Below are 23933 nucleotides of genomic sequence, written 5' to 3' on the forward strand. Positions count from 1 at the left end.
AGGGAACTTTTACTAGGATTAAATATCAGGAATTGTGAAAAACTGAGTTTAAATGTATTTGGCTAAGGTGCATGTAAACTTCCGACTTCAACTGTAGGTTGTAATATGGATTTTTTCCTGGGCTTGGCTTCCCCAGTGATTTTACCCACGCACCGCTACTGGTAATCCTAGCCGTCCGATTGGCCAGCGGTAGGCCTATAGTGCACTTGATTCGTTCTCCGGGCCCGCCGGGAATGCAGAGTTTGTACCTTCAGACACATGAAATGGTTAAAAATGCACCAACCGCCAACACCGCAAGACAAATAAAATAGGAACGCAAATAAAATGGCAATCGACTAGGAATGCCTTGGAGATCGACCACGGTTGGTGACCACTGCTACATTGAGTGTAAAATGTTCAATTACAGCATTATTTAATCTGCAGTATTCTTCTGCTATTTATTATGTTAACCATAATATTTACACGTTAAAATTATCTTCTGATTATAATTATGTCTCATCTTTTAACTAAATGCAATCTATTAGCTATTGAAATGTAAATAGGTATATCTAGCTGTCCAATAACACTGATTAAATGGCTTATCCTGCACTTTGTAAAAACCCAGAGTGCATTGAGTGAATGTTGGAAAAATATCTTGGTTCCTTTCTAAACATAGCAATGTGAATGCAAAGAGGACTCGGACCACAAAATACACTACATGGCCAAATCATGGGCATTAATATGGAGTTGGTCCCCCCTTTGCTGCTATAACAGCCTCCAGTCTTCTGGGAAATATTTCCACATTGCTGCAGGGACTTGCTTCCATTCAGCCACAAGACCATTAGTGAGGTCGGGCACTGATGTTGGGCGATTAGGCCTGGCTCGCAGTCAGCGTTTCAATTCATCCCAAAGGTGTTCAATGGGGTTGAGGTCAGGGCTCTGTGCAGGCCAGTCAAGTTCTTCCACACCGATCTCGACAAACCATTTCTGTATGGACCTCGCTTTGTGCACAGGGGCATTGTCATGCTGAAACAGGAAAGGGCCTTCCCCAAACTTTTGCCACAAAGTTGGAAGCACAGAATCGTCTAGAACGTATTGTATGCTGTATTGTTTAAGATTTCCCTTCACTGGAACTAAGGGGCCTAGGCCGAACCATGAAAAACAGCCCCAGACTATTATTCCTCCTCCACCAAACTTTTCATTTGGCACTATGCATTCAGGCAGGTAGCGTTCTCTAGGCATCCGCCAAACCCCGATTCATCCGTCAGACTGCCAGATGGTGAAGTGTGATTCATCACTCCAGAGAACACATTTCCACTGCTCCAGAGTCCAATGGCGGTGAGCTTTACACCACTCCAGCCGACGCTTGGCATTGCGCATGGTGAGCTTAGGCTTGTGTGAGGCTGCTCGGCCATGGAAACCCATTTCATGAAACTCCCGACAAACAGTTATTGTGCTGACGTTGCTTCCAGAGACAGTTTGGAACTCGATAGTGAGTGTTGCAACCGAGGACAGACGATTTTTACGCGTTACGCGCTTCAGCACTCAGCGGTCCCGTTCTGTGTAGCCCATCACTTCGCAGCTAAGCCGATGTTTCTCCTAGACGTTTCCACTTCACAATAACAGCACTTATAGTTGACCGGGGCAGTTTTAGCAGGGCAGAAATTTGACGAACTGACTTGTTGGAAAAGTGGCATCCTATGACGGTGCCACGTTGAAAGTCAGTGAGCTCTTCAGTAAGGCCATTCTACTGTCAATGTTTGTCTATGGAGATTGCATGGCCATGTGCTCGATTTTATACACCTGTCAGCAACGGGTGTGGCTGAAATAGCCGAATCCACTAATTGAAAGGATGTCACATACTTTTGCACACTGTATATAGTGTAAGTGAAGTGAACTGGCCAAAAATTTTTGTCCTCATTCAAAGGCAAGGGCAGTGTGAATACAAAGACAACAGCTCACTTTAAAGGGGACTGAGATCGGTTATTTTAAAGACTATATGTGAAAACACCCTAAGATGCATATCAGTGAATAATCAGAAATTAGTGCTCATTTGAAAAAGAGATGTTCATCTCAATAACCTCCCTGGTTAAATAAATAAAACCAAAAACAATCTACGATCAATAAAAGTCTCCCATCTCAGTCTACTTGGAAATACAGATGGAGCTCTTACCGTCAAGGTTAGAGGTCAGGGGTGTCTGGTGAGGGTCTAAGCCCAGCCTGAGGGGCCTGGTCTGGGGGCCCTGGGTCTGGGTGGTAGCGCCAGCGCCAGCACGAAGCCTGGGGAGGGTTAGGGCCTCCCCATGGTCCCTCAGAGAGTGCTCCTTCAGCTGGCTGATAGTCATTGAGGAGAAGGGGCAGGACAAGCACTTATAGGTGTTCTCGCCTGTAAAATAATAATAATAATAATAATAATAATAATAATAGTAATAATAATAGTAAGTAAAGTAACCCAGAGTCAGAATGGCTCATAATAAAACATGGGTTTTATGTAATCGTTAGAGATTCTCAAGGTCCCAAAGACACCTGTATGTGTCAAGAATAAATAAAGAGCAAATCAATATTTGACAGTTTGATGATAACATAGCACTAAATATAACTTCATTAAAGACCAAGTCACAGTAAAAAAAACGATGATGATAGTGTAAAAGAAAGGACTATCTCTCTTTGGCAAAGTAGCAGAAACGATGATGATAGTGTAAAAGAAAGGACTCTCTCTCTTTGGCAAAGTAGCAGAAACTTTGGTCAGAGAGAGACTCGTTTGAGAGCGGCTTTATCCAACTTAGTATGGAGTTGAACACGTCAGTCAGTGTTCAGACTCAGAGTCGCTCAAGACACGAAAATCTGCTGCTTTTCTGCCAATGTTCTTTTTTTGACACTTTTTATGATGACCACACCGAGTCCATTCAAGGGCAAATCGATTGGCTTGATACTATATTGTAAGGCCAAAAGCTTTCAGCCAGACTGACAGAGCCAGTGCCTTTGGCTGCCGACGGATCTGAAAAGAGGGGTGCTGACACTCATTTTCTGCTGCTCTACCCTTGAATGACTTTTGCACCTTATCGAGAGAACCAGCATTCACATGCCACAAGCTATGGATTCCACAGCATACACATGATCCATCACCAAGGCAGCAATCCAAACCCAATCTTTTTCAACTGTCCCGTTATCTGGTTTTAATGTCCATTCTAGAATGCCCTTCCAGCCAATCAGAAACTAGTATTCAACAATGCTGTGGTATAATATACTGTCTACAACAGACCATGTCAGAACACTTTCAACATGTAATCAAATTCTAAATGGCTCTGGTTCAGAGTCGATTATCTGAAGCAATTGTTGATTGTTGCTGACTCATATTTATGTGTTCTTTTCCAATCATAACTGAGACAACATTCATGACTAGTTTTTAGATGGTTCTTCTATCTACTCGCATTGTCATTTGTGATGATTGGCTATCATATCTATTCCTCTGTTCTGGCGTTGGCTCACTGGCTGCATCTGTGCAGTCTATAGGAGTAAATATCCAACAACATCACACACAGAGCAAATCCGCAGCCACTTGTACGACAGATATTCACTGCACTCAATGACAGGCTGAGTTTCAGATATTCCCATAGGGGACATCTAACGGAATAATGATATTAGAGTATATTTAAGATATTCCCATAGGGGACATCGAAGGGAATACTGATATTAGTGTTGATTTAGTATCCTCGAACAGCTCTGGTAAAGTCATACATTCAGACTAGGCCACAGGCCAATACACAGCTGTGGACAATAATAACCCACTAGCTTGGTCCCAGATCAGTTTGTGTTGTTTAGCCAGCTCCTATTAAGTAATGTTTGGCAGCATGAACAGATCTGGGACCAGCAGGCTAATAACATACCATGTTACAGTACACATGGGTTGCGTCTGAATTGTCATCCGATTCACCAGAGCCCTGTAGAAGTAGTGTACTACCCACATGAAAAAATACAACAGTTTACTATACTGCCCTACCAAGTAAAAGAGCAGTAACTTGTAAAAATGGCTTTAAAGTTTTAATTGTCCAGCCAAATGAGTTGGCAGATCACTGAAAATGTGGTTATCTGTTGTCTTACTATGAGGTAATTTTTTATTCATATTGACCCTGACCTCTGACATGACCTTTAACCCTAGACGGCAGTTACTACCTTCTTGCTTGGCACAACCACTGGAATACGTTTCTATTATGATTTTTTTAAAACAAACTTGTGTTCATAGATTTATTTGTATGTGGCTATCAGTTTCATATAGTTTGATACTTGTATCAGCAAAGAAGAATCAATAATAATAAGGTAAACCGTAGACACTGCAGCTTGGTGATACCAAGGTAAAAGGCAGTAAATTACGTGCTTTTTCCCTTGGTTTTACTGTACATTTTTGCAGTTACTGCAAACATGACCCCCCATTCTCTCCATAACGCAACACAATGGAGGTAGGATATTTGTCCACATGATAAAGCATGTATTTAATGTATCAAAAATGTCAGTAACACATTTTTGACCAAATGTGCAGTTATTGCTCTTTTGCTTGGTAGGGCAGTATAGAATACTACAGTACTTACTATTATACTGTAGAATACTATACTACCTACTGTAGTATCCCTCGATCATGTGTAGTACTTACTATAGAATGTTGTAGTATACTGTAGAATACTATAGTAAATACTACAGTATTATAAAAAAAAGAAAACTGTAGTAAATACTACAGTAATGTCCGCAAAAACACAACACGTTTAAAAAAAACTACAGTAAATACTACAGTATCTTTTTTGCATATACCCTGCCCATTCCCCTCCCCCATATTATAATTTGTGCCACCCGTAAGTGAGAACCCTACATGCCAAGTATAGACCATACAACGTGTTCCCTACAGGTTATAGAAAAGAGCAGAAGCACTGAATTATTCGTTCAGAAAAATTTGCTCTTTTAGTATTTCTCCAGTAGGTTTCCTACAGGAGAAAGCCTCCACTTCCATGTCAAAGATAATTAAACAAAAACACTATAGTAAATACTACAGTAATGTCTGCAAAAACACTACAGTAAATACTACAGTATAGTACAGTCCGCAAAGAAGCTACAGTAAATACTACAGTATACTATAATGAACAAAAACACTACAGTAATTATTATAGTATATACTACAGTTTTCTTTAACTGCAGTATTTATACTATAGTTAACTGTAAATACTATAGTATAATACAGTATACTACAGTAAATTCTACAGTATAATACAGTATTCACTGTAGTGTTTTTGCAGACTTTTTTCCGCAAAAAACACTAGTGCATACTACAGTAAAGTCTGCAAAAACAGTATTTATACCATAGTATACTATAGTATTTCTTTATGTGGGTCTATAGGGAATAGGGTTCTATTTGGAACACTGTCCGTTTCATGTAGTCGTAGAGAGCTCAGGGAGGTAAGTTGTGGTTGTTGTTTTCTACCTGCGTGTGCTTTGTGTAGGTGACTCTTCAGGCGACTCAGGTAGGCAGACTTAAAGGGACAGAGCTTGCATCTGAAAGGCTTGTGGTGCCCATGGTGGGACTGCACGTGTCTGTCCAGACTGAGGAGATGGAGACAGAGAGCGAGAGAGGAAGTAGGAGGAAGGGGGTAGAGAGAGAGACACAGAAAGAGGAGAGAGAGAGAGAGAGAGAGAGAGAGAGAGAGAGAGAGAGAGAGAGAGAGAGAGAGAGAGAGAGAGAGAGAGAGAGAGAGAGAGAGAGAGAGAGAGAGAGAGAGAGAGAGAGAGAGAGAGAGAGAGAGAGAGAGAGAGAGAGAGAGAGAGAGAGAGAGAGAGAGAGAGAGAGAAATGTTTACACACATGTTCCAACACATCACAACAGGGAAGCAGAGGGAATCTGTTTGCATCTAACTTCCTTTTTCAGAACCACCATTTTCAATGACTATTAAGCAGAGGCTGTAGGGGTAAACCATCTACCACAGTCCCTGTATCCCTAGTGTATCTCTTTGTGTCTGACTGCAAACCACATAGAAGGTATCTGGGGAATATTAGTGTGTTTTCATCCAAGCCTCTTGGGTGGCATGGGAACGCATTTACTTTCTGGGTCAGGGCACATGCAGTACAATGGGTTAACACAATGGAGCTCAACAAAGATGAAGTCTTTCAGCTTTGGATAAGAAGACAAATTACTCTATCAAAATGTCTGCTATGTCTGCAGTGTCTCACTGGACTGGACTGGAGTGAGCTTTGGAGGAAATGTGTGTTCCATCTAGCCTGGTGCCAGATCTGTTAGTTCTCTTTCCTTCTCTATTGCTGTCACTGTCAATCACAAACAGACTGGCACTTAGGCTACATTCCATCCAGAGAGTACGTTGATATAAAGCACAGCTCAGGAGGCAGATGCTGTGGAGTAAACACCATACAGAACACAGCCACACACACCAAGACATTAGCGGACACTATTCATCATAACAGTAACACACTCAATCTTAAACAATACAGAGGGCCTACGTCATTGAACTCCAAATCCCAGAATGCCCCTGATACATACATGTACTGTTTTCTCTTCGTGGGTTTGTGTGTGACAAGCAGTGAACCAATAATTTATATTCTCTCTTTAAGTCTATATTATGTCCTCTTACTTGTGTCTGAAGGGGGAGACGAACTGGCAGTACTGGCAGCTGTACTTGTCCTCTCTGGTGAACATGGCCATGGCTGAGTGGCTCCTCTCGTGGGACCTCAGCCCCTGCATGGACATGAAGACGCGGTCGCACTGAGCGCACGGGTGTCCCCCCACCAGCCTCTCCTTCACCTGCTGGCCAATGTGCGCCACTTCCCCAACCCCCTCTCCAACTGCTCCAACTGCCATTTCCATGGCAACAGCAGCCACCGGGGCCATCGCTGTGGCATCCATCGTCATGTCCTTGGGGGTTGTCTCCATGATGGAGTTGTCGGTCACCTCTTCCACCTCTCCGTTGGTGATGCTGTTCTCTCCCGGGATGGTGGACAATGGTACATCTGTGACTTCCTGCTGAGGTGAAGGACAGAGAGAGAACAGCATTATAACAGCTATATTTATTTATCATTTCCATATGCTTTGGCAGTTCACATGTCGTCCTGACTAGTGTACTCCAAACTGTTGCCATTGTACCAAACTAACCTTGCTTTAGGCCTAGGCTTTGGCTCACTGGGCTAACACAGTCTTGTGGTGCGTAGAGAACTTGAGATTGAACCTAGTCAGTCATACCATCATGGCTGAATATGTTGTTATTTGATTCCTGAATTTAATTTAAAATCAATATTGCTAGCTGTGATTGCACGTCAAATGGAATAACCACCCTACTGGCATGGACATACTATAGAGAAGGGATAGGCAACTAGATTCAGCCGCAGGTCTTTTTTTGTCGGAGCGGATGGTCAGGGGGCAGGAACATAATTTATAATAATTTTTACACTGCAAATTGACCACAACTAAGCCCAAAAAGAGATTGTATTTGAAAATAACAATTATTTCCAACCTTGATTACATTGATACACGATCACATATGTCTCTTTTATTTGTGGGAATACTTGGGAACATATTTCCTAAATTAAACTCATTTTTAGCTGAATTCCTGCTGATTTTACAGTCTTTCTTCACCAAAAATATGTTTTTTACTAAAAACTTTGCAGGCCAAGAAAACCCACTCACAGGCCGGTTTTGGCCCGTGGGCCGCCTGTTGCCGAGCCCTGCTGTAGAGAACAGTTAATGAAACATACTGTAGAGAACAGTAAATGAAACATACTGTAGAGAACAGTAAATGAAACATACTGTAGAGAACAGTAAATTAGGAAATGGTTTAGGAGTAAAAGTAGGGCTTTAAGACACTAATTGGTTTTTCTAGTCAACGTTTAAAACACCCTGTGAAAGTAGAGCCAACTTCCAAGGTCTACATAATGAACTACTACATTCTTACTGCTGCTGTTACCACTAACACTAACCAGGTCTTCTGTGTGGTTTCTTTAATCTGACAGTTGGTGATAGTTAAAGTGGGATCTGTTTTATAACAGACCTGCCTCATTATTAGCCATAGAGAACTAACGTTGCCCTCCTGTGACTGTAGTTGATTATGTGGACATTAGCCCTGAAGAGGCCCCGACAGAGACCAGGCGACCAAGGACCTTGGCCTGGGCCTTATTCATTAGTGCATTGAAAGGAAAATGTTTTTAAATGCTTTGCAACAGGAAACAGAAAATAGTATTTCTGACTGGGCAAGTCCATATAGTCCCTCCCTGTTTCAGTCCGTTTTCTGCCGTTTGGTGCCAAATGAATACGACCTCGGCCTGCCCTGGTCTGTATGTCCCACTTCCTTGATCTGGGAAAGGCAGCACAAAGTGTTTTCTGTCCTGTGCCCCTTGCAAACTCTCTCTCTCTCTCTCTCTCTCACAGACAGGACGGCCAACAGACAACCAACCTGGCTTTTTATGGCCTACAGGAAGCTCACTATTTCTGCTCAAGGACCTGACCCCGCACTTCATAGGACCATAAATAAGATGGGCTTCCACAGAGCTGGCCAGCCTTGCTTCGTCAGCCTATTCTCACCCACTCTCTGGGAGAGCTAGGGGACAGGCCAGGGCAAATGTAAATCTAGTACAAACTAGTACAGAAACATGTAATAGCCTAAATGTTCATATGAAACAAATATGCAGTGTAATTATTTGCTATCATCTGTATTTCTCGGATTGACTTTCTCTTCATATGCAAAATATTTCCACCACAGGCAAATTTCCAGAGTGGTTTTGTTTTGTTTTCTAGGTCTAATAGTTGGTGCTATCATGGAGATGGCTTCTCTCGCTCTCTTTCTGACAGGACTTCAGCCTTTGCCATCTTTCATATACAGTATTACAACTGCCTGGAGTGGCATGGCCCGCAGAACCAACCAGGCCTTAATTTGGCTTCCGTCTTGGGTGAGGCGTTAAATCCTCAGGCCTGCCGTCCCTTTGCCAAGTCCCTGGCAAGCTCAGTGGAATACTAATGTCCAAGCGGTTACCCGCTGCACTCAAAGTTATGGCTTCTTTTTCCCCTGCCTGCCCTGCAACGGGAGGGAAGGACTACCTCACTTGTTTTCTCCAGGGGAGTTGACAGACTGCCTACCCAGGGGCCTCCATTGCAATAAACAAAACTGAAAACAGAACCCTGCTGCCACCTAAAAGCAGACCTCGGCAGTGTGGGGTCTCTGAGGGATAGGAGAGAAGTCATGACGGACTCTGAACCAAAGAGAACGGGGACACAGTGGCTTTTAGAGATACGTTTTAGGGGAATTTAAATACTTACAAAGCAGCTTCAGAAGTAACCTTTCAGTTTCAGCTGAGGTCATTTTTTAATGAGAGGTAAATGGCTAAAATGTGTTATGGGATGAAAAAACCCATAATAATAAATCTTCTTTTTGTAGGAATATATTTAATCATCTTAATGCACGTACATGAATAATATGCATATAATGCATTTAACATTTATATGAGCAATATTTATATGAAAATAAATGAAATAAACCAACTAACTATACAGACTAAATGGAGTAGTGACTGAATAAAGATGAAAAACCCTTTACTCAGAGCCTGCAGCTGCAGGTAGAATGCATTATGATGGCAGTTATAATTCATTGGAAGACTTGTCAAGAGTATGTATGATACCCGTATGTTACCAAACTCTTGGCTATGTGATGGTCTTACCTTGACATGGCCCTCCTTGACCTCCCCGTACTGGACGTGTTTCCTCAGGTGGTTACAGATGGCTCTGAGAGTAGGGTGGACCTCCACACAGAAGTTACACCTGTAGCCGATCGGAGCATTGTCAGCATTGTTCACCAGCTAAAAGAAAGGGAAAACGGGGGGGGGGGGAACGTGGTCAATCGAAATTGTAAACAAGCTGCCTTTCACAATACTAGTTGCAATGATATTTTCTATAGCTGATGTAATTTCTTAAAATAATACTTAAACATTTAATATTCATTATTCAATACTATAGGTAACATTTTAGCCATTACACTGAAAACAAATCAAAGCAAAACAGGTGTAGACTAACAGTGAAATGCTTACTTACGTCTCCTTTTCCAACAATGCAGAGCTAAGATAAACGCTCCCTATACGCTTGGTTATTATGTCTCATTCTACTCTGGCCACATCTACTATTTTACTGAGATTCTAAAACAATTTGTCTTGAACTCTACAACTCACCTTCTCAGTCTTTGTCTCCGGTGGCTCAGATGCCTTCTGCTTGTTAAGGAGCTGCCTCCTTCTCTCCTGCCTCATCGCCCGCTTTTGGAACTCCTCGTTATGGTTCATCAGATGAGTGCTGAGGAGAGGAAGGCCCAGGAACTTCAGCTCACAGTGGGCACACTGATAGAGCTCTGTCTCCGTCCCATCCTCCGCAATGCTGGGGTGGATGACGAAGTCCCGCTTCAGGTCCTTGCCACTGTGATGGTCGTTGTAGTGCAGGGAGAGCAGATCGACCGTGCTGAAGGATAGCTGGAAGCATTTTAGACACTTGAACGGCAGCCACTCTGCAACCTCTCCCTCTGGCTCGGGCTTTGGTTCAACCACCACTTTGTTCACCTCTTCAACAGGTTCGGGTTCTTTGGCGTAGAGCACAGTGAAGTAGCGTCCGAGCTTGCTGGAGTGTTGCCGTTTGGGGAAGACTCCTGGATGGCGTTTGATGTAGTGGGAGACTATGCTCTTCCTGCTGAAGGCCTGGAACGCGCAGAGCGAACACTTCCTCCTCTCCACGGCCAATCGTAGCTCCTCGCTCAGCTCCGACCCTTCCACCTCCGACGCCACAGGCACCACCACTTTACTGGGCTTCTCCGTCAACGTCTTGGAGGCTGCCAGGCAATGTGTGTAGTAGGCATCGATGTCATGACGCTTCTGGTAGTGCGCCGCCAGGCCTTTGCGAATGGGATTGGTGTATGAACAGAGAGCACACTTGAAGACATTGTTCTTACCTTCCGGCTGAGCTCTGACGTTGTTGTGCTTGATGCGGTAGTGTCGCGCTATGCCTTTTCTGGTCGAGCAGAAGTACTTGCAGAGCTGACACCTAAACACAGCATGGGCCTCTCCTTTGTTGATGGGGAACTGGGTGAGAGCGAGTTCGAATTCGCTGACCTCTTGTACATCTGACGATAGATTCGTGGCACTGCATTCAGCCACCGGCTCGTCTTTCACGTTGGAATATTGCACATGGGGAGTCTTGAACATATCTGCAGCTGGCTGATTGTGATATTTCTCGTAGTGAATTTTCAGTTTCTCCAATGTCCCATGAGTGTAAGGACACATTTTGCACCTGTACGCACCATAGCCCTGTCTTTGGGTTTTGCACTTGTCATCCACTTCAGTTATATCTTTAACCTGCTCTATATCGTCTGAGAAGTCCTCTGCGGTGACCTTCACCAATGGATGCCTCTTCTGGTAATGAGTGAGAACTCCATGGATGCGTGAGTTCACATACGGACAGTGGCGGCACTTGTAAACCGAACTTGGATTGATGTCAGCTTCCTGTGCGAAGTCAGCCGCCTTGACTTTCATGCCTGGGTGTTTCTTGCCATAGTGCGTCAGAAGTCCATGTAGGCTGTTATACTCAGACAGACATACAGTGCACTGGTACGGGCTGTTTGAGATAGAGCTGCTTGTGTGGGAAAGCCTGGGATGGTGTTGGTGGTGCTCTTGAGGTGGCGTAGGGATATCCAGTGGGCCTTCATCGTGCGCAGTTGGAAGAAAAGTGAAAGGTGGTCCTTTAGCCATCGACGGGTGGTGTGTCTCTTGGGAACTTTGATCTTTGATGATGTCCAGTAGCACAGACTCATCCCCTTTGACGGCCCAGGGGTGGACAGCTTGGTAGTGGTTGGTGATATCCCAGATGGAACAAGCCTCGAAGGCACAATCTCTGCATTGGTAGTGCTTAGTGTCCCCAGCGTTCCCTCCCGGCTGGGAGGTGGTAGTATCAGGCCCCGCCCACAGCTTGCTGGCCATGTATGTGTAGTCAACGTTGTGCTCTGGGTGGCGTCTTTGGTAATGCAAGAGCAGCCCGTTGGGTTCCGTGTGGGAGTAGATGCACCACTCACAGTGATAACCAGCCTCCAGGATGCCGTCTTGGTACGCCCAGTGTAAAATGGTCATGGCTGTGGCCTTCACAGTAGGATGATCCTTCTTCAGGTGCTTCTTCAAGGCGTACACGTATGGAGATGTATAAGAGCAGTGCCTGCAATTCAATGAGCGAAGGGCTCCAGAGGACGTCTCTATCTCAGCAGGAGCAGCAGGAGCAATGGCAGAGGCTGCAGTGCCTGACTGGCCCATTTGAGCTCGCTCTCGTTGACTGCGGACCACTGCAGTGTGCCGGCGTACAAGGTCAGCATTGGACTTTGCGTCCCTGTGCTTCTTTTGGTAGTGAATCAGCACTCCTTTTACAGTGCGGTTCCCATAGTCACAGTGCTGACAGAAGAAGAGCATCTCTGCTTCTCCTTTCTCTGTGCCAACCCTACCGTGGGAATTGCTGGATCCATCGAATCCGTTGTTGTTGAACTGTTTGAGGAACTGCTTCGGCGGTGCAATCTGTAGCTCATCCATTAGTTTCATCAACCCAGGGGTGGGAGTGGCATGCTTGATGTATTTCGCTGTCACTTTTATTTCTGGATGTCTCTTTTGATAATGGACAAGAACACCCACAACAGACCGGTTGCTGTAAACACAATGTTTACAGTAGTATATCTCCTCATCCGTACCAAATGGCATGGCGGCGCTGGATGACTTCACAGGGGTGGGTATGTTGACGTTGTATGAAAAGTTGCCTGCTGACGGTGGCCTATCGACTGTGATAACCCTCATGGTTTTCTGAATGCGGAAATAAGAGGCTTTCTGCTCTGGGTGCTTCTTCTGATAGTGAACTAGAACAGAGTGCATGTTAGGGCTAGCAAAGGAGCATACTTCACAGTCATACACCACAACGTTACCACCCTCTTTCAGGGCCTCCGTCTCTGCAGTTGTATCTTGCGTCTTTGCAACACTTTTGAGGGCAGGACTGGATGAGGACTTGGGCGTGGAAGTGGAGGAGCTACATGTGAAACTCTTGGGACCTGAGTTTAAGATTTCTCTCAGAGTTTGAGATTCTGCACCCTTGTGTTGCTGTTCCACCACATAGCTCGAGAAGATCATAGCGTTGTTTATTTTCACCTCAGGGTGCATTCTTTGGTAATGGGGCATCAAGCTCCTGACGTTTGGACTTGTGTACGAACAGAAGCGGCACATGTACACCAGATCTGGCTGGTTGAAGTTCAGCACGTTGCTGGCTTCTGGGTGGTGATCCATGTAGTGATCGTGAAGATCGTTGAAGTTGGTGTATTCGATGAAGCACTCCAGGCAACGGAAGACGGCGCTCTGATCCTCGGGGTCGAGGATGTATCTAAAGCTAAACTTGATATAAGGGTGCATTCTCTGGTAGTGGGTGCTTACACTGCGGGCTGACTTGTTGTGGTAGTCACAGTGCTTGCAGTAGAAGCGTGCCACCCCAGAGACCTCTGAATAGTCCTGGATTTCATGGAAAGAAGTGTCCCGGCTGTCTTGGCTGCTCTGGTCCTGGAGATCAGCTTTAGGATCAGCAGAGTCGTTGTCCTCATCGTCAGAGTGTGTCAGCGCAATGGGAATGTTTCTTAGCTTTGACGTAGGGGCTCTTTTTCTTTTCCCCACCCGGCCTTCGTAAAGTTTGTTGTAAACGTAGCCGTGATTTTTACTCTCGCTGTCATTCTCCTCATTGTCTCTGCCCGCATCTTCATCAATGTTGAGCTCTCCTTCCTCTTCATCATCCATTTCTTCCAGATTAATCACCAGATCCTCCTGTTGCTGACTGATCTTGCTCTGAAGGTTGTTGGCGATTTCATCAATCCTAGTTCTCTTCTTGACTGGAGACAGATCCAAAGGTAGGTCGTTGATGGACTTTCTTGCTGTTTTCCCGGTTAAGTGCTTTTTGGATCCAAGTCCAAGAATCGAAGTCTGAGTTTTTTGTACAAAGCTCTGAGAACTGGAGAGCGTTTCTAATTCAGAGTCCTGCTGCTCATTTGCTGAGCCCTCCAGAACAACAGCCTGCATGTCATCACAGTAGGAGTGTTTGTGTTGCTGGTGAACCCTCAGACCTTTCAAGGTGGTGGTCGAGAAGCTACAAAGAGTACAGCGGTGAGGGTTCTGCTGATTTAAGTCCTTTAGCACACTGTTTAGCTTTTTCCCATTGACTTTGGAAGCAGCAACATTTCCTCCGTTCACTGGTTCTGGAGTCTCGTTCTGAGGACCTGGGCTTTCACTGGTCAAGTCCATGGTGTCCCAGTCTGAGGAGTGGCTTTGCTTATGCGTGCCCAACTTGAGAGGGCTGGTGCAGATGAAGGGGCACTCATCACACTTGTACACTGTAGTCTTACCAGACAGGTGTATGTTCTCGATGTGACGGGAGATGCTTCTGCGATGCATGGTGAGGAAAGAGCAGAAGGGACATTGGAACCTGTTCATGTACCTTCTGAACGGTATCCCTTTAGTCTCCAGCATCTTGTTATCCTCCTCAGACAGAAGCTGCTTAGCAGAATCACCGGCTGACAACGGGTCGGTGTAATTGGGGTCATCCTCGTCACCCAGTTCATCGTCGTCTTCTTCAGAGCTGCTCCTGGGATCGTCCAGCATGCCTGAATCCATCTCTATGGCAGAGTTGGAGACATCAGACATCACGAAGGTGGACCTTTCAGACAAAATGGAGGATCCTGTGCTGTTGGGCGCTACCGATTGGATCTGTGAATACTGATAGGGTGATATCCCAGAGGCGGTCTTGCTGAGCTGGAAAACTGACGAGTTGGCTACTGAGGAGCCTTCATTAACACTCTGGTCATTGGAAACCATATTGGAGTTAGGAGGGCTTCTTGGGGAAGAGGGGGAATCAGATTTAGAAGAGACTGCGCTTCCCTCTCCTTCTCCACCTGGGTGGATGGTTGAGATCGTTTTCACCATGTTGCTGTGATTTTTCATCATGTTATCACACCATTCCCCGCGAAGAGCCTGGTTCCCCCTGGACTTCCCCAGAGGTTTAACCATGGACTCCAAGATGCCACGTTCCACACTGGATTCCTCACTGGGTTCCTCGGACGACAATGCCTCAGATTCTTCAACAGCCTCAGACTGAGATTCTGGGGGGTCCAGATTAAGGTTCCCTTTATGATACATCTTTTGGTGTTTCAGGATCCTGGCTTTACGTGGAGACTTGTATGTACAATACTGGCAGGAGAACACTTTCCCAAGACTATCATGGATAAGTATGTTGTAGTTGGACTGTTTGGACGCCTGGGAGGCTGGTGAGCTCCCACCACTTAGTGTGGCTCCATGTACCTTCTTGGTGTGTTCACTCAAGAGAGATTTGGATCTAAAGTAACGGACACAGATCTTGCACTGGAATAACTGGTTGGCGGTTTTGTTGGGCTGGTTTGATGACTTGTTGTATGGCATTTGGTTCGAGCTGGAAAAGTCTGTTTCGAAGCAGTGGCCTGTGGGAAAGAAAGAGGAAAAAAAGAGACCAGTGTAAAACTTGTATCAATCTTTCCTTGAATAATTATATACATCTTGATATAAAATATGTACGTAAAGTATAAGTGTTACCTATACATATTATATCTATATCATTAATAATAATGATGACTAATCAAAACCTTAATCATAATAATTTGTCCATGCACAACACAGTCAATGCAGTGCCCTTACCCGTTTCAGTTTGTGGAGATTCATTCTCCTCCTCCTCTGAGTGGCTGGGGGAGTTCAGAGAGTCTGACCTGGACTGGCAGGGACTCCCGCCCCTCTCTCCGTCTCCGACATCCGTGGGCTGCAGGAAGGCTGTGTGGACATCCTGGATGTGGGCTTTGAGGTCGTCATATGACTCAGCACGGAAGTCACAGCCATCGCACTGTAGCACCTCCATCGCTGAGGACTCCCTGGAAAATCAGGGAAACCTGGCGAGTAAAAACACAAGAGAAGAGAATGGGTGAGTAAGGAAAAAAAGGAAAGAGAAGGGGTGAGGCCTCAGCCTCAGTCACAGCCTCAGACTCACCCTCAGCCACAGCCTCAGCCTCATGCTCAGTCACAGCCTCAGCCGCAGACTCACTCTCATTCTCAGCCTCAGTCTTAGACTCAGACTCAATCTCACACAACAACATGTCACATTTAGACCACAGGGGTGGAAACACAAAAGTCAGAGTCTTTAGGCCTAGCACCGGTGTAGGCTAAAACCCTGTGATAGAAATGGGTGTAGGCTAAAACCCTGTGATAGAAATGGGTGTAGGCTAAAACCCTGTGATAGAAATTGCGACATTAGAGACATTTTCGAGAAGGCAAGACAAGAGAATGGGTCAGTTTCTTCCTCTGTCTCACACGTCAACATTAGAGACATCTACAGACAGCTGGATTCTTCAGCTCTGACATCACTGCATACTGCATACTAAGAAGATCTGTTTTTTTGTTGTTGTTGCATGGTTCCAAGAACAATGGCAATCTGAGGAGGGATTACTGAGTTGATTTGTTCCATTTTTATTACCTTGGGATAAACCACAGCTGGAGAGCAGCACCATCAGACTGTGTCCCAAATGGAACCCTATTCCTTATATGGTACCGTAATAGCACCGTAGTCCCTTTTTTAGATCACTATTTTTGACCATCGCCCTTTGGGCCCTGATCAAAAGTAGTGAGCTAAAAAAGGGACTACGGTGCTATTTGGGACACATAACCGCCAGACTGCATCCCAATATTTACATCACACACACAGACAATTCCCTCAGATTGCATCAAGCTTTCAGTCCCTCCCAAATAAGACTGAATCAATCCACAGAGAGAAAGATAAAGCTTTGTGTCCGCAGTGCTATTCTGTTCCATGATGAAACACACAACTGATATAACTGATAATGGTCAGTGCTATCCGGGATCCTTGGGACATCCCTACCCTAAACCCTAACCCTAACTTTAACCCCTACCCTAACCCTAACATTAACCCTTACCTTAAACATTTTAAATGTAATCTTAAATGGGGTAGAGACCTCCCAAGGATCCCGGATAACATGGACCCACTGATAATAACCTGTCACCTCTGACCTTGACATTCTAACTAACCAATGGCATTGCTTGTTAGTCAAACTGACTTGCTGCACACAAAGACACCGATATGCCATTCATTCACATTTCTCTGTTTCAAATAGATCGTTTTCAATGTAGACCAATGCCACATAAACTGGACAGTTTTATCTCCATCTCTTCATTCAAAGACTCAATCATGGACACTATTACTGACAGTTGTGGCTGCTTCACCTGATGTATTGTTGTCTCTACCTTCTTGCCCGCTGTGCTGTTGTCTGTGCCCAATAATGTTTGTACCATGTCTTGTGCTGTTACCATGTGTTGTGCTGCTACCATGTTGTGTTGCTACCATGTTGTTGTCATGTTGTGTTGCTACCATGCTGTGTTGTCATGTGTTGCTGCCATGCTATGTTGTTGTCTTAGGTCTCTCTTTATGTAGTGTTGTGGTGTCTCGCTTGTTGTGATGTGTGTTTTGTCCTATATTTTTATTTTTAATCCCAGCCCCCGTATCCGCAGGAGGCCTTTTGGTAGGCTGTCATTGTAAGTAAGAATTTGTTCTTAACTGACTTGCCTAGTTAAATAAAGGTAAAAACGAAATCAATAAATAAACAGTGATATGTATTGTTATGATGCAAACGTAAATCCCGAACTTGTGGACAGACTAGTCTCAAGAGGAATAAAGTATTACACAGTGTGGCAACAACACACAATTCCAAATGGTAACCCGCTTCCCATTCTAAAATATGTTTCCAAAACTATGGATGTTAAACAAATACATAGGTAAAATAGCACAGGCCAGTTTTGAGACCATCAAAAAAGACAGTCAATCTTAATTAGCCATCTCAGTGTCAGTTAAAAAGGAAAAAACACATTTCAACGCATTAACAAAACTGACAGAGTGAAAAATACCTGGGGCATAAAATGGCAGTTATGACAGCGTTTTCATCAAATGGGTTTTCGCCTCTTGTCCACACTTCTTTGTGCAGTGACACACAGAGACACAGGGCATTACCTTGAAACGTAACTCATTAGCATTCAAACTGGTTACAGCGTGATGCACTCTCTTTTTTATTATTTCTTATATATTTTATTGGATTTTAACAATTTCTAACTAAAGGCTGAACCAAAACACCAGGCCTAATTCTGCAGAAAGAAGAGCAGGCCAAGGACATGAATATTTGCATGTATTCAAAGAGGACTAATGCTCCACTCTACTAGCACACAGTGAAATATGCATCGTTTTGTATAATCCTTTGGTCTTAGCAGAACAATCACAACATAACATTCTGAGGGTTATTTATTGGTAAGATGTCTATAGAATTTGACCAGCCCTTATGGCAATAGTCTATAAAACCAGCACTAGTTCCTATTCAAATATACACTGTTCAGAAAAGTAGAAGGTAGGAAGTAGAGAGCTAAAAAGCTGTTGCACTTTAGAAACCTTGTGTTATTTGACTCCCTGGCCCTATCTTCCAGAGCCATCCACCAGCATTCCTGTCCTAGGAGGAGGTTTTGCAATACCACCACAAGGCCTAGTATATCCTGTTTATCTGAAGCTCCTTGCACCTGTGGCAAAATGGTGGCCTGTAAATGTCAATTTGAGTTGAACACGTGCTCTTCCTTTACCTGGTCCTGTAAATGTACACCATACAAAAGTACCACTAAATAAAAGGTTGAACAGTGCAACCTGTTTCAGAGCTCAAATAACACACAGGGAGTTCTCCTCACCTATGACTAACTGTGGTAGAAGGGGAAATTATTTTCAGTCATCTGTCGTTTTGTTTTGGTATTGCCCCTATGTAGCTTATTTTTGGCTGCAGGTTCAGTAGACCTCTGGTGTGAAACCATAACAGTTGACGTCCGTCCAGTAACCAGCTGATCTTCACTGGAACAGCTCCTGCTGCCTGCCAGTGTGTACCCGAGAAGAGAGTTCCTGCTCCCCTCGTTGTCCAGGGTCAGGTTGCCGTTCCATGAAAGGCCCCACCCTGATCTGTGGCAGAGCTCTCGTCGGAACTCAGAACATGGACTACGAAACAAAGTTGCATTCTAATGTCAGGTTCCTTGACATGGATATCAAGAAACTTCCTGCTACTGCAACGGCTACTATCTCCCTTGGTGTCAGTTTAGTGACTCCATGCCAGCCACACCAAGTTAATGGACGGTATTTGTAATGCTTTTATCTGCTCTGTCGAGGCTCTGACAGTCGGGCACTGAGCTGTGCAGCAGATCCTTTGAGCTTCAAGGGCAGCCATTTTAGGAGCCAGCCAGCTATGTGTGCTTAGGTGTTCAGCCAGTGCTCACACTGCACAACATGGCACCACGGATCTGATCCTCCTCACAGAGCCTGCATCCCAAATGGCACCCTATTCCCTTTATAGTGCACTACGTTTGACCAGATCCCTATGGGCCCTGGTCAAAATAGGGCTCTGGTCAAAAGTAGTGGACTATATAGGGAATTGGGTGCCATTTGTGACGGGGCCTGAGACAGCCCAGGCAGTCACTTGAGAGCTGCTGACAGAAATCCATCTGCAAGATGTACTGTGCCCAAGCATGGCCTGCAATGTAGCTCAGCAAAACCACCTCGCACATGCCAGCCTTCCTTACTTAGGCCATTCATTCAATGGGGACAATACATTTATTGGGGACAAAAAGATGACAGTAAAAATAACAAAATAATCAAAGGGTCAGGCTTTTGGAGTGACACCAAACCAGCTTCTTAAAAAAAAAAATCTGGTAGAGAAAAAATATTTAGGAATTGCCAACTAAGCCCCACAAGGAGGTCTAAACATGCAAAGCATGCCTGAACTTCCTTTTTTCAGAGCTCAGAGAAACATCTGCAGCATTTGGCTTGAAGAGAAAGGGGGTGGAGAGGAGTGAAGAAAGAGGGGAGGAGAGGAGTGAAGAAAGAGGGGAGGAGAGGAGTGAAGAAAGAGGGGAGGAGAGGAGTGAAGAAAGAGGGGAGGAGAGGAGTGAAGAAAGAGGGGAGGAGAGGAGTGAGGAAAGAGGGGAGGAGAGGAGTGAGGAAAGAGAGGAGGAGAGGAGTGAGGAAAGAGGGGAGGAGAGGAGTGAAGAAAGAGGGGAGGAGAGGAGTGAGGAAAGAGGGGAGGAGTGAGGAAAGAGGGGAGGAGAGGAGTGAGGAATGAGGGGAAGAGAGGAGTGAGGAAGGAGGGGAGGAGAGGAGTGAGGAAGGAGGGGAGGAGAGGAGTGAGGAAAGAGGGGAGGAGAGGAGTGAGGAAAGAGGGGTGGAGAGGAGTGAGGAAGGAGGGGAGGAGTGAGGAAAGAGGGGAAGAGAGGAGTGAGGAAAGAGGGGAGGAGGAGGGGGAAAAGCATGCCAGCATGACCCAGCCACCTGACTCTGCTCCCCAGATTCCAAAGTCTACTGACATTTGTTAATCACCAACCAGTCTCTCTGCATCGGCGAGGCTGCCAGCAGTCACACCCTCTACTCAGTCTGGGCCCGGCCCGGCAGCAGCAGCTGCCCTGTCTGAAAGAGGGCCTTTGAATAAGCCAGCATTAAGCTGATTAAGAGTACAGAGGTTTTGTCCTTAACCGTTGGTCGGTCTGGTCGCTCCAGTCCACCATCTCATGCAGTATACAGGCAAGGGAGGCCGCAGATTATATTACGTAGCCACATTTAACTGATAACACACTACAGACACATGTTGTGGATGCTGCTGCTACTCTTGTTTATTATCTATGCATAGTCACTTTAACTCTACCCACATGTACATATTACCTCAATTACCTCGACTAACCGGTGCCCCCGCACATTGACTCTGTACCGGTACCCCCCTGTATATAGCCTCCCTACTGTTAGTTTATTTTACTGCTGCTCTTTAATTATTTGCTATTTTTATTTTCTACTTATCTATTTTTTACTTAAGTAAGCATTTCACTGTAAAGTCTACACCTGTTGTATTCAGCGCATGTGGCAAATAAAATTTGATTTGATTTGTAGAGATCCTCAATTATTAATGATTGATTGATTGAGAACATCAACCTTTTATAAACAACTGCAGTAATAATATTGGACTACAATCCGCCAGAAATCGATTGTTGTCCATGAGAGATGACACACAACACACTACAAGAGAGATCAATAAATTATTCTTTAATATTTTAAAAGGTTTAGAAATAACAAACATATAACCAGATCTCTGTCACTTCATCTAGAATATCTCTGTCACTTCATCTAAAATGTCTCTGTCACTTCATCTAGAAGCTCTCTGTCACTTCATCTAGAATGTCTCTGTCACTTCATCTAGAAGCTCTGTCACTTCATCTAGAATATCTCTGTCACTTCATCTAGAATATCTCTGTCACTTCATCTAGAAGCTCTCTGTCAGCTTCTAGAAGCTCTCTCCCACAGCTCTCTGTCACTTCATCTAGAAGCTCTCTGTCAGCTTCTAGAAGCTCTCTCCACAGCTCTCTGTCACTTCATCTAGAAGCTCTCTCCCACAGATCTCTGTCACTTAATCTAGAAGCTCTCTACCACAGCTCTGTCACTTAATCTAGAAGCTCTCTTCCACAGATCTCTGTCACTTCATCTAGAAGCTCTCTCCCACAGCTGTCACTTCATCTAGAAGCTCTCTCCCACAGCTGTCACTTCGTCTATATCAACACTGTACAGATCCAGATTCTTCAGAACTTCATATGGGTCAATTTGTTTTGGTAATTTTCATATATTCAAAATATGATTTTCAGAATGAATATGGTACAATGCAGACTAGGCAATGTCAACACAAAACAAGATTTAGACTTTGAGCTTCAAGCTTTAGACTTCGGACCTAATGGGTCAAATATGTATATATTCAACCCATGGCTTACAGAATGAATATGGAACAAACAAGACTACCACTAGACAGCTTCAGACTTCAGACCTAATGGTTCAACATGTTGTCCTTTCATATATCTAATCCAGAATGAACATGGAACAAAGATGTCTGCCACCTATAAAATTGCCTCATGAGTCAATGGAATTAAGTGGAATATGAATATTTTAATATGCATTGTTCTTTCGAAGGCCAAACACACCATTGGTGTGTGTGGCCAAAGAGCTCTATTTTCCTGTCATATAACCATAGCACCGGTTCCAATCTTAGTGCCAATGCCATTTATCAAACACCAGGCGGTGCTATGGTCAGATGACATGAAAATAGAGTTCTTTGGCCATGCACACCAATGGTGGGTTTGGCCTTTGAAAGAACAATGCATATGCAGAAAATACCTCATGGTGGTGGATCTTTGATATTATGGGGCTATTTTGCTTCCACTGGTCCTGGGGCCCTTGTTAAGGTCAACTGCATCATGAATTTTTCCAAGTACCAGGACATTTTTGCCAAAAATCTGGTTGCCTCTACCAGGAGGATTAAACTTGACCGCAAGTGGATCTTCCAGCAAGACAATTACCCCAAGCACACATCCAAAATCCACTATGGCTGTCCCGACCCAAAAAAATCTGTTATTTTCACCAATGGATTGGTCCAAATTGTAAAAGAAAAAAAAAGTGTATTTTTCCATATATAGACACACGATGTGTTTTAATCAAATCAACTATATGCACTGAGCTTGTGTGATGCTTTAAGCACAATGTTCGATTAAATAATTAAGACAAAGAAATGGAGCCAGAGATCAAGATAACCAGAAGAAAAAACCTGTTCCCAACCCTCCTCCTCCCGCTCCTGCTGGCCTTTGCAGATTCTGCCTTTAGCTCATGAAGTTGCCAGTAATAGCCTACACTAGGGGTCGGTAGTGTTGTTCATGTGGAGTGCCAATTTACAATGAATCTTACAATTTCTATTGATTTGCGTTATGATTTTCATATGCACATTTTCATGGAACAGTTTCAATTAAATTATAATAATGTATTTCCCGTGTAGCTCAGTTGGTAGAGCATGGCGCTTGCAACGCCAGGGTTGTGGGTTTGATTCCCACGGGGGGGCCAGTATGAAAAAAATGTATGCACTCACTAACTGTAAGTCGCTCTGGATAAGAGCGTCTGCTAAATGACTAAAATGTAAATGTATTTTTGTTCTATTGCCAACTAGGTAAAAAATAAAACCAACAAATAAAAACATTGCAGGAAAATAAAAATCCTGATAAAAATAAATATCTTATAAATCACATTATAGTTAATGTTCTTCAATTGCATTCATCTATCTACTCCACCTGTCTGCAACGAACTTGAAACATTGTATCAACTATCAACTGGTCCGGCCCAAAGCTCCCGCTAGAAAAAAGTGCAACATTGTATTAACTATTCTGGGCCCTCAGAGTTCCTGGAGCCAGTGAGCTCCGGACAGACACAGTTGTATTTGCGCAAGGGATAAGAAGTAATCAGGTATTTTATTACGTTTCCACTGGATCAGAGTATGTAATTTTTCCCTTTCACGCCAAGGCTCGGTGGTCATCGAAAGGGAGATAGCTGGAATGATTTTTCAACTACATTGAAGAGCTATTGTTATTCTCAATGGATGTAAAAACAGACTTTGTTTGCTTGCTGTTTGAGGTGAAGAAAACATTACTTTGAGAAGCTCCACAGCTCATTAGTGGTGGTGAGATAAGACAATCAGAAATACTATCAGACATCCCCAAATGGGGAGGCCTACTTCTATGCGTAGTTACCTTGCCAATGCCTGTCTTAGAGTGATGGACTGTGACATCCCCGCTGCTCCACTAAAAAATTCTCAGTCGACCAACAGCCTATCGACCAAACAATCGACCAGTCAACTAAATGGGGTCAGCCCTAAAATCCACAAAGAAATGGTTAATTGACCACAAAATCAACATTTTGCACTGGCCATCTCAGTATATATATATTACTTGTTAAGCAAAATCTCATTCTCTGAGCAATT

At 44.2% G+C, this 23933-nt stretch overlaps 1 protein-coding gene across 1 annotated transcript in view; it reads right to left on the reverse strand.

Annotated features, from left to right (window-relative positions):
• The window catches only part of LOC311136163 (zinc finger protein 462-like), a 60137-nt gene that overhangs the window by 13813 nt on the left and 22391 nt on the right, over positions 1-23933 (reverse strand). Inside the window, exons 2-7 of the mRNA XM_084170254.1 lie at positions 15721-15965; positions 10180-15506; positions 9676-9813; positions 6606-6994; positions 5447-5565; positions 2153-2365 (exon numbers count right to left, since the gene is read on the reverse strand). Coding sequence (XP_084026380.1) covers positions 2153-2365; positions 5447-5565; positions 6606-6994; positions 9676-9813; positions 10180-15506; positions 15721-15934 — 6400 coding nt within the window. The 5' untranslated portion in view covers positions 15935-15965. The remainder of the gene's footprint in view (positions 1-2152; positions 2366-5446; positions 5566-6605; positions 6995-9675; positions 9814-10179; positions 15507-15720; positions 15966-23933) is intronic.

The sequence above is a fragment of the Coregonus lavaretus genome, assembly GCF_964263955.1.
Source record: "Coregonus lavaretus genome assembly, chromosome: 10".
In the NCBI taxonomy this organism is placed as follows: Eukaryota; Metazoa; Chordata; class Actinopteri; order Salmoniformes; family Salmonidae; genus Coregonus; species Coregonus lavaretus.